Genomic DNA, 12117 nt, shown 5'->3' on the forward strand with positions numbered 1-12117 from the left:
TTTTTTTTAACATAACTATTTAACAGTCACCTTCAAGGTTGTGTAAATGGGCTTTAAAATGTTTCCATAAATTAAATTGGGCAATTCAGCAAACCCTCCAACTGTTATAATACAGCAGTGCACAGTTGAATTGTTTGTATCGGCCCTTCCAGTTCCGGGAAGTCATATATAAAGCTATGTTATTATAAGGAACTTGTAGTGTTCCAAATATAAATATTTTATAAAATATTACCTGCAATATATGTCGGCAAAAAAAAGGTGTTGCAGTAAAGGTAAACTATTGCATTGTGTCCTATAAGAGGTCTAATATTACCAATCAAGACATGATTAAAACAGAACTATAGTTCTGCAAACTGGCAAGATTTTATTGCAGAAGGTACAGGCGATGTCCCTTCTGCAATAAAAAAAAAAAAAAAAAGAAAAAACTTGCCTGTCTGCAATCTATCTTTAGCTTTTGCCAATCTGTGCATGTGTGTAATTAAACAAATTGTGATCAGGCTAGTAAGTTTATTTTGTTGTAGAAAGGATCCTGCATGTACATCTACAGTAAAGGATTGGATTGGTTGCAAATTTTTATTTAAAAGGTTTATTTCTACCTTGAGGTTATTCTAGCTTTGTTAGTACATGAAGTATCATAATGTCAATGACAGACAGATCCTATAGAGTGATACCCATTTGTTTTATTGGTATCCGCATGGAGAACCATTGCAGTTTAGAATGTTTTGAACTCATTTGTATATATTGTCCAATACGATCCAACTGATGACTAATGGTGTGATTTTGTTGAATTGTAGAAAAAGTAAAAAGTAAACAGTGTATTGATATTCCAGTTTTCTAGTTACCCGAGGCATGTTGATTGGTATTATGGGAGTTGGAGTGGTTTTTAATCTCCCAGTCAATTGGTGGTTCAGTGTAGTGGTAGATTTAAACATGGCATCCACAGCACAGCCTAAAAGATTACAGATTTTTTACCATTCTGCTAAACCTTTGTGTTTCAGCACTGTTTGACCCACAGAACACAGAAGTGGGAGTAGAACCCATGAAAAGTTGTGAATCAACAACGGAAATGGAGTATGATTGTGTGTAGTCTACATTATCATACATACCCTCCATCCATTGAAAGTAAATATTAGGAATTGCATCAGATACATGGAATAGAATAGACCTGTTAAGGAGAAACTAGTACTTGGAAAATACAAGCAATGCCACGGTTAACCACCTGAAAATGCTAGGTGCCTGGCTGTCACTGAGCACAATATTTAAAAAAAAAAATACTGATTTAGGGCAACTGTACAGATCAGGCAAAGTTTAACAATACTGAACACTTCTGGGAATGCTAGTTCCCTTACTGTCCTCCTTATGCTTTGGCTTTACTGTTGTCTAGGCTGCGGACAGGGCTGGTTTTGCCCCTAGGCCAGCTGGATTGTGGTCTAGCATGCCATGTCCACTAGGGTAGGCACCTGGGTATGCTGGGTATTTTTGGGAAGATGTTCTGTACAGATCAGGCCTCATTTTTCTAGAAATGAGGGCATTTAGATAAATTATTCTATTGGGCAAGCATGTGAGTGATACACCTGCATTTCATTTAATAGTTTAATACTACTATACACAGAAAGCAATAAACACTGATGACTGGTCCTTTGACTTTTACCAGTTTTCTTTGGGACAAAACACTGCCTCTACCAAGATGGCAAAATGTATTTACGGCTACTTCACTGACAGTGTGCACGTAATATTGTGACGTTAGACACCTGTGTAGAAATAATTGGGGTATGTGCGTGCTCAGTCACTTAAAGCAGAGGTCCCCAACCCCTGGTCTGAGGCCCACTAGACTGACTGAAAGGTGGTACCCCCCTAGGGGGGCTGCGCCGGCCAGAGCTGAGAGCCAAGTCTCCTGGAGAAATCGCAGGCTCAGGGCGGGTTGTGTTGTGTCTCTGGCATCATGACGTCGCCCTGGAGGAAGTTTCTTCACCTTTGAGAGACGCATGGCTTCCCATGCATTGTGATCCAGAGTCTGTGCATTAAGTGGCACATAACCTGCAAAAGGTTGGGGACCACTGACCTAAAGCTACAGTATCTGCACATTTGTTGCTCCCATTCATTCCTTATGGGGCTGCCACAGGGAGAAGCTACATGTAGCGCCTCCCCTCAGGCAACAGCACCACACTGCAACCACCCCGTCAGTCTGATCTAAGAACTTTTTTTTCAGGGCAGAAGGGGGAGATAGGGCAGCACAATTTAGCCGGCCTAGAGGAGAAAAAAAAGTACAAATCCTTTATTATGAAATCCTCATCTTACTTTTTTCCTTTGTAAATAAGTTTAAAATCTTTCCTCTACACAGAAATATATGTCTGGATTTGTGCTAATATAACACCGAGGCATTCCAGGCATTGTAAAGCAGAGATATTCGTTATATAATGTGATCCCTACATGACAGTCTCTCCATTCCTTCTGTGCTGATTCAATTTTTCCATCCAGCATCACACTGCCTTCCTGGCTTCCATTCCAACTGCTGCAGTCTATTAATAGGGATACATAGCCTTCTCTTCTAAATTAGTAAACCACAGAGGAAAACAAACTTTGTTTTATCAACACATAATTTTATAACTTATAGTTTTTTCCCGTATTTGAGATGTCAGGTTCTGCACCCTATAACCTTCACTTGTTGTCTAGTCTAACAAAAAATGACTTTGCTGTAAAATCCTTCAACACAACTCGTCAGTTATATGCACAGCTTCACCTACTTACCCCAAAATTGGTGAAAAAAATATTTAAAAACTGGACTCAAGTGGTTAATGTTTGTATATTTAAATGAATAAGTAGTTGATAATAAAAAGAACCAAGTTACTTTCCTTTGCTGGAAAAAATGGGCCACATGCCTGAATACATAGCTATGTGATCTCAGATGAAGAATGGGATCAGCCAATCATTGTTCCCAGACTTTTAGGGATAGCACTAAAGAGAGTTTGGAGCATAATTGCTACCAATATCTGCAAGTATTCTAGCCATTATTCATGCACCACAACAAGAGATTGAGCAAAGCTTTATGCTTGATTGGTCCCAACCTGGCTCAAAGTGCAATTAAACTAGATTTGCCTTAATACAACATAAGTACTTTTGGGTATGTTGTTCTCCAGTGGTGTGAGGTTTCTAACTCCCCACATGCATTCCTTCCCTATCGTTAAAGTATATTCCTTTTTTCCCGGGGCCACAGGCACTGATGATATAACAACCATGCATGTGCACTGAAGTTACATGATATCAGCACCCAGCTTCATATTACAGATTCTGGGGCTGTAAAAACATGAGCCACAGTCAGTGTACTGATAAAATAAAAAAGTGAGCCGGTTTTTGGACAAAAGACCATACTGCTGGCAAACTTTTAGCATTTATATTTAAATCCTGCATGTGTCTGACAGTTGTAAAGGTGTTTGGATTAGAAATACAGTGGTACCTAGGTATAAGTCCCTAATCCGTTCCAGATCCTTGGACTTATACCAAACACATTTTTACCAAAGGAAATAAAAGGAAAATGAAGAATCCGTTCCCATGAAAAAAAACGATTGTTATTGGCATATTATACATTGATGGGGCTGTTTACAATAATTTAAACACAGCTTAATACTAAAATACATAAATACAAAAGCAATTTGATGAAATAAATAAAAATGTACCCTCACTTTACCTTGCTGAGAAGAGTGGAGTGCCTACTAGGATGGCGCTGAGAAGGGAGGAGGAGATGTTATGTAATTCACAGAGAGTTATAGTGCGGGTTGTTCACTGAATGGTAGCAACTGGCATACTGACGCTTGTGGGCAGTCGTGGCTTTGTCTCGAGAGAGGTAAATAAGAGTAGCGCGCGGTGTTATGACTCATTTTTACTTATACAAGTTCTAGAACAAAGGTTGTATACCAAGCAAATTTTTCATGTCCAAACAGGACTTATACCAAGTTGAACTTATTCCAAAGCCGACTTATACCGAGGTACCACTGTACCCACACTTAAATTGATATGTTTCCACTTGGATTGTAATTCCAGGCTGTATGTGGAGTATTACTACTTCTGCCAAAGTTAATATTATACCCCTCCCCTGTTATTTAATTGTCAAGTTTCACAGGCTCTACTCTCTATTGAATATCTAGTATTTGATAGTGAAATAACAGGATTGAGATGGGGCTTTATTTCAAAAGAAGTCAAATATATATTGAAGTAGAATGAAATTGACATATCCCGGAGAAGGGATTAAAGGGCTGGATAGGTCCATGTGTAATTGTGTTGCTGCAGATTTTAATAATATTAAACAGGATTTATATAGCGCCAACATATTACGTAGCGTTGTACATTAAATAGGGGTTGCAAATGACAAATACAGACAGTGACACAGGAGGAGGAGAGGACCCTGCCCCGAAGAGCTTACAATCTAGTAGGTGGAAGTAACACACAATAGGAGGGGAGACATTTGTGGCTCTTTAGTTGGGATCCAGGCCAGGAGTTTTCTGGAAGGAATGGGTGGCCCAGACATTCCATTTCCAGATACAAATTAAGGTACAAATACCAAGCCCTCCAAGTTTGGCATCACATATTTCATTATTTTACAATATGTAGGACCTGGGACGCCTAGATAGCTTCACAGGGATGAAATTGAAGACAAGACAATGACCTGTAGATAACAAAAGGCTCTGTGTTTCGGAACGCCTATAACCTTAAAAATATTTTAGGTCAGATAAAGGTCATTTTAATGTATGAACATTCACTATATCTGCCTAATGAGGAATGTGTTGCAAAGCTACATTTTATTTTTGGCAGTGAAGCCCTGTTTACACAACTTCTAAACTAGTATGCTGCTAAGGAGGCATCTTCCATCTAAGGTATCCAACCCAGGTATTCTACTTTGTGAACATTCCCTAAGCTATTGTTTTATTATAAAGCTATAGGCTGCATTGGTTTTGCTAATTCAAAAGATTCAAAAGTGAAACCCTTGAAATAACTTGGAGGTCTAGTAAAACCCCTTCTAAAACCATTTCATAGGGGGCCAGTGGCCACTGGTATAGTGGAGGTCAGATTGCCTACAACCTTACAGTCAAGATCAATGGTACCCTGCAGCCGGCTCTACCAAGTGGTGTTGGCCTCAGAATACAATCAGATGGGAGGTCAATCAGCCACAGTTCAAGGGACCCCCAGTGACCTCTAAAGGAACCCCAGGGTCCCATGGAACCCTAGTTGAGAATTGCTGCACTAGATATTACTACTCCTTCTGCCAGTTTGCAGTTAGAAGCCATTTGAAACAGTAATTGGTGGATATGGATTCTTTTCAAGTTTACTGAAAAAAATGCAACATAAACTCATCATATAAAGAACATTGAATTCTAAAATGTAAAAGCTGTAAAAAAAAGTCAACACAGTAACAGATAAAATATTTTTACTAAAATATTTATATCAGTTAAAATTCTTTGACCAGTCCCACATATATAAGGCAATAATGTTTTTACAGCATTGGTTTACAGTAATGTTGTTTACAAATCACTGAATACAATGACTATGACAACCAATCATGTTCCAGCTTTACAGTTTGTAACATTAAAACAAACACTGGTTTGGCTGTGCATTGTGACACCTTTAATTTTCATTGATCAAGATTTTTACAGAAAGCCTTAAAATGTAAATCATGGGTACTAAATAGCAAATGCTAAGGATCTAACATCATTATAGAGTTCCGATAATACATTGTATAAACGTACCCGTGATTGGATGGAAGTTACAGGTGTCGTTACAAAAGTGCAACAGATAAACAATAACAATATCACACCATACCTGTTGTTTATGATATATGATGTCTTGCATCTTGTATTGTATGGTGCTGTTTGTGGAACCATTGTTTGAAGGACAGAGCAACAGAGAATTAATTTGGTAGTAAACTATATAAAAGCAGTATAATACATGATGGATTCCTTTTAAAAGACTGCACAATTGATATTGTTTATGATGTTATAGTATTTTAATAATAAATAAGTATATTTCACGTTTGTGGTCTTTCATATGGGTATTATTATCCATGCACAGTCTCTGCCCCATTAACACTGAACACAAGGCAAGATCAAAATTAAGATCAAAATTAATGCTGGTCATTTTTTTTGTAGGATTGATTTTTTTCTTGTATTTACATGGAGTTCCTTATTCAAAGGAGAATGCATTTTGGCACATTAACTATCATACGGCTCGGTTTTGCTTTTAATGTACAACCAATAAGTTATTTGATTTGTTAATAGAAAGTACAGGTAGTTTAGCTTAGCGTTGCTGGGCTTTCAATGGTAGAAGTTAACAGATGGTTCCATTGTAATTTATCTCCATTAAAGTGGTGTTCCTCAGTTACTTGCTTTTCTGTTCGGATTTGTATTTGCTGTATGATTCCAGTATCTCTGTAATAATTCCTGGATCCTCCAAGGTGGTTATATCTCCAAGATCATCAGTCTGACCTGTAGCGATTTTCCTCAGTACTCGACGCATGATTTTCCCTGAGCGAGTTTTGGGAAGGCGTTTCACGATCTAAGGAATAAAAATAGCGTTACAAATCTACAGTATTGTTCATTAAGTAAAAGTAAGTCTCATATTTTCTTGTTTTCTTGACTTGTTTATTCCAAGGTATTTTTAAGAATGCAGGTCACCAGAGAAAAGCAGCTTTCACATGTTTCGTAGTTACTCTGAGTTTTGTAGGATTTAACCTTGCCATGGAATTTGTTGCCATACCATGGTCTGAGAACAGGCAAAAGGCACTAACACATTCCTTTAAATGTACCCAGGGCCATAACTAGATATCAGTGAGCAAACCAGCAGCAACTTTGAGTGCCACCCCATTCCCAAAAACAAAAAGTCTTTACCTAGCATTAGCCTGTTATTGCCAGACTGTAATCCTACCCATTATTTTCACCTTCAGCAATGCTGGAACCTCAAATGGTGGTAACAGTAGATTAGCATTATAGTAAAGTACTGTTATACAGAATTATGCTAACTAATTGAGTATTGTTCTGTTTAGTTGGCATTACACTTCAGCTATGCAGGACGTGGATTTATTACAGTCCCAGATGGGTGCCTTATCTGAACCCCCTCAGAAGTCCTGCGATTATTTCTGCATACACTAACACACCTATACAAACACTAAATAAATACTACACATTATTTAACGCATATACCTACCTACCTAAGCTCTCACCTGTGTTATTTCTAACAGCCGGCTCTTCTATCACCCATCTAGAGGTCTCCTTACAGCACCTGCCCCTAATACTGCCCACCCTGAGCCTAGTTCCTTAATGGAAGCAAGATGCACCCAGTTTTCTGATAAAATGACCTTTGGTGCCACCACAGTGTCATACACTTTAGGGATCCAGGGTCATTTCTTCAGTTAACTCAACTTTACAAAATAAATCAAGCTGAATGTTCCTAACTGCTATTAGCTATACTAAAGTTATCATTAACAAAGATGCTCAAAATACAGAATTATTACAGTATTTAGAATTCCTTAGCACATGCTCACCAGAATGTGGTCTGGGACGGCATATTTTGCTATTTTTGTGGCGACTATTGAGTTAAGCTCCTTTATAATATCGATTTCTTTTCCTTTTACGTCATCTTTTAATACAACAAAGGCAAATGCACCTATGAAACAGAAGAGAGGAATTCACTTTTAATAATAAACATTAATAACAAAAGATTGTGTTAAGCAATTACATCAAAGAAGGAAAGCAAGCACATAAATGTATATATATATATATATATATATATATATATATATATATATATATATACAGATATATATATAATACACAGATATTATTCTCAAGATATTAAAGTAAGCCTGGCATTTGTAGCTCATGTAGCAAATTTAATATTGAGATATATATATTCACCTAAAAAGGGACAACTGAAGAGGAAAGAAAGACAGGAGAATTTTGAGAATGAATTGCTTCACTTTACAAGCAGCTACGGAGGTCAGGGATGGCACATTTTAAAGCTCTCCTACCAGTCAATAGACGGGGTACAGGGCCTATTTATGACATTATCCATTCATTCACTGGGTAACTACCTTGAGAGAGAGCTACTGTAGAAGTTTTTAGCTTAACTTACAATACCTTCAGTGCAAAGTAAAGGGAACCCAGGTAATTAGACTGAGAACAAAATCAAATGGGAAAGGTTTTCTCACTTGACTAATTGAATATTTTCCTTTTTTGGTGCACCCACATATGTGATATCTTCACTAATGTATTCTTTTGATCATGGTAACAAAACCTCCCTGAAAGAACTATGGCCACCATTGCACAGTGCAGGTGATAGTGTTTTTACTTTGATACTAAATCTGTGGCTTCACTACTTTGCGCCACCAACACAGAACAATGGAAAGATAAGGACTTTTCATTTTACTTTGACTTTCATGTTCTGCATGCTTGTTCCAGGTAAGTGTCTTATAAAGTACTGAAGCTAGTATATGTGTATGACAGGCATGCAATTAGCACTTTCTGAAGGTCAGCAATGTCAGCCATCATAATCCTCCTAAGACAGGTTTACTTTATATTTGAGATAAACATGGCTACAATGTGTTGGAATTAGGATAGCTGTTTTCACTGCTTATATCCTGCTATAGCTGAGTGTGTGACTAAAGCTGCATACACACGGCAAATTTTTCTCGCCCGATAATCGGTATCGGCCAATTATCGGGCGAAAATCTGCCGTGTGTACAGTCGGTCGTCGTCCATCGTCCGACGACCGTCCTGGCGGATCCATGGACGATGGACGACGACCGATCCTAATGAAAGGGAAGGGGAGAGCGCGCAGCAGGGTGCCGCTCCGTCGCTCTCCCCCTCCCCTCTCCATAGAGCATGAACGGTGCTGTATGTACAGCATCGTTCATGCATCGTGCAGTCTTTTCTCGTTGGAAAGGATCGTGAAAGATCCTTTCCAACGAGAAAAATTGCAGGTGTGTACGCAGCTTTAGTACTCCTCAGTATAAAAGAGGGTAAATAAAAGTAAAAAAAAACACTCCAGTAATGTAACTCCCTGGAATTACACTCAAGAAGGTTTAGTATCTCAATAAAATATTATGTAATATTTAATAGCACAATCCACTTAAATTTTATGTGGGTGATTCAACTTATAATTTTAAAGTGTTGTTGTTATGTTTAGATGATTGGAAACAATTCACACTTTTATTACTATGATCTCTTTCAGTTGCCTTTCTAATCTCAGACTTTAAAAGGTAACTGTGGGGCAACAATTGCCAAATTCAATAGACGCTCTGTAATTCCGATTACAATATGGCTGCCATCCAACAGTCAGATCTAGATGGCCCAACTCAAAGACGTAATGAAACTGTCACTGGAAGATGATCAACATGATAACAGTTTTATTAACACTCCTTCAGACACTTCAGCACAGTCATTCTAGTTTGGATAAGTAACATAGAGCAAACTTTGTATTTAACCACTAGAGTCCCAGGCTCCAGCTCCCTAAATTTATTTGTGTCCTTTTGGTTTTGATGATGTCCTGGTTCCTTTAGGGTTTTGCAGTCTACTCTTTTCTTTAAATGGGTTTGTTTTTAGGCAATTTGTGCTTCAGTATCAGCGGAATCAGAAAGGGCTAGCATACCCCATTAGCATTAATGATCCTTGGTCACCCATGATATTGGCTCCAGTTGTTCTTCCTTGGACCACATTCGGTAGGTGCAAATCACTAAATACTGGGAACACACTACAAGACCTGCCATTTGGCATAGGTGCCTTGACCCAATCATTTAGCCATTAATGTTGCCCTTGTCAAAGGTATACAGATTTTTATGCTTGGGGATTTTTCCCGATTCACACATCACATTTACTTACATATGATTCATTCATTGGTCATTTATTGCAAAGTGGATTTTTTAATACATTCACTAAACTAAGTGATCTACCTCTTGCAATTGATAACTCATTATGCTAAGTGAACAGACTAAACCTGTTTAGAAAAAAAAAAATTGTTTACATTCTCCTCTATTTCATGCTCAGATAAGGCAAATTGTAGAAGGTATGAATGCCTGAAATCTGATTTTGGACTTTGTGCTGGAACGCAGCTGTCACTGGTGGTTTAAGAACTAGAATCTACAGAATGTCTCTTGTCTGTTAAGCTACGTACACACTTCCAATTATTATCGTTGGAAAACGAACGACGAACGATCCTGCACGATATCTACGAACGATCGTATAGCACCGATCCTGCACATAGAGATAACGACACGATCGTTCGTAGATATTGTACACACAATAGATACGATCGTTTGAGCGATAGAGGAACTATGTGCACGACAGGAAAGTGAACGAACATTCGTTCATTACGCATGCTCAGACCATGGACCATCAACGAACGATCGTACACACGAACGATGGTCAACGATCGTCGTCCAATCCGATCCGCCGGTCCGGTCGTTCGTTTCCAACGACTTTCCTCGTTCGTCGGCGTCGTTGGTTACTTTTTTTACGAAGATTTTTGCACAATCGATCGTTCGTCGTTCGTTCGTTTTGAACGATAAAAATTGGAAGTGTGTACGCACCTTTAGTCTGTCTCCCTTTATCAATTCAATCACCATTTACAGTATACCATGTGGCAGTAGTTTTAAAATAGAACTTTGTCAAGCTGCTAATGAGAATGTCACAATTTAAATTTGATTAAACGAGAATGAAGTGTAGGGAATGATATGAAAGAAAGAAAAAAGTAGGCTTTTATGGGGCAAGATTATGTTTTTTTTTTAAAATTCCAATGTTTATTTACACATCCTAGAAAACTAGACAATAGCCATCTACACTTAGCCCTAGGCTAACATTGATGCACTAGTCTTATCATAAAAAATTAATTCTATGGTACATCGAGTTAAGTTTACAACAAAGACTTGGTTTCCTACCCCACATGTTTCGCCCTGCAAGGCTTCTTCAGGGGATTAGGATACCTTGGTGGTATTGCTGAAACTCCTAACGAATGAGACACATCTGATACCAATTCTACTTGAAGGTACCTTAATCATAAAATCCAGTAGTCACTTAGACATTGGCACTGGCACTGCGGTCAGCCATATGTCTATATGGCTTAGATGACTGTTTTAGGTGGTAATAGAGTGCATATGATAATATGGGGTAGGTTGGGTTGTATGCTTCTACTCAGAGAATGAAGTGTACTGAGAATGCAGCCCTGAGGCTAGCACAGGTATGAATATTGTGCCCCCCAGCCTGTGGGCATATAAATATAAATCAAAAGTACAACATTTGTGTCATGTGTATGAGCAATCAAGAGTTTATATCTGTTCTGTATTGTATGCCCACCCCACCATCCAAAGGACAGAATAATATACTCATGTATGCCACGTTTATAGACTTCTGACTGATTACTGATCGGCAAATCCATCAGGCCAGTTGGTTGAGTGCCAAATGGGCTGTGGATCTGCTCATGTGCATTAGATCAACGTGGACTTGCACAAGTTGAAGATGAATTCATCATTGGGCTTGTTTATGCATTAGTAATGCAAAATAGTTTTTGTTTTGCCTTACTTGGTTTTTACCAGTTTTATAAAAGGTGACCAGGAAAAAATGCAATGATAATAAGAAAAGGTTAATAGACTGCCAAAAAAAAAAAATGACAGTATACCACCTGAATGAAAGGTCCATCTCCAGTTTTCCTCTATTTATAATACCTGGTAAAATGTCAGGGGTAATGTTGAGCAAATTGTCCGCAGTGGGAAAGTCTTTATAAATCAGTAAAACTAACTTACAAAACAGGAATCCCCGAACTGTTTTCACACTTATTAATCTGTGTGCAAGAGTGTAAAACTACTCCAGGAAGATTTGTAAAGAGGCACAGCTAGAAAAGTGTGAATTTTTGAACAGGTCTTCTGGAGTTAATGGCAACAATCCAGGTGTGTGATATAAGAAATATATGCATTTTAATAGCTGCAACAATGAGCTGTTATCAAGCTCTAGCATGACTTGGTAAAATATTAACTGCCCTATCACTACAGTGGAAGTCATAGGTTTCCATGAGCTGTCAGCACTGTAAATGATGAATATTCCAACATTTCCTAGGAATGAGTTACAAGTTTAGAAAGTTTGA

General features: G+C 38.2%; 1 protein-coding gene across 1 annotated transcript in view; it reads right to left on the bottom strand.

Moving 5' to 3' along the window:
- Positions 1–5402: 5402 nt before the first annotated feature.
- ACSS1 (acyl-CoA synthetase short chain family member 1) overlaps positions 5403–12117 on the bottom strand; it is a 55755-nt gene continuing 49040 nt past the window's right edge. The window contains exons 13-14 of the mRNA XM_072409434.1: positions 7529–7650; positions 5403–6543 (exon numbers count right to left, since the gene is read on the bottom strand). Coding sequence (XP_072265535.1) covers positions 6367–6543; positions 7529–7650 — 299 coding nt within the window. The 3' untranslated portion in view covers positions 5403–6366. The remainder of the gene's footprint in view (positions 6544–7528; positions 7651–12117) is intronic.

Source organism: Pyxicephalus adspersus, chromosome 4, assembly GCF_032062135.1.
Source record: "Pyxicephalus adspersus chromosome 4, UCB_Pads_2.0, whole genome shotgun sequence".
NCBI lineage: Eukaryota > Metazoa > Chordata > Amphibia > Anura > Pyxicephalidae > Pyxicephalus > Pyxicephalus adspersus.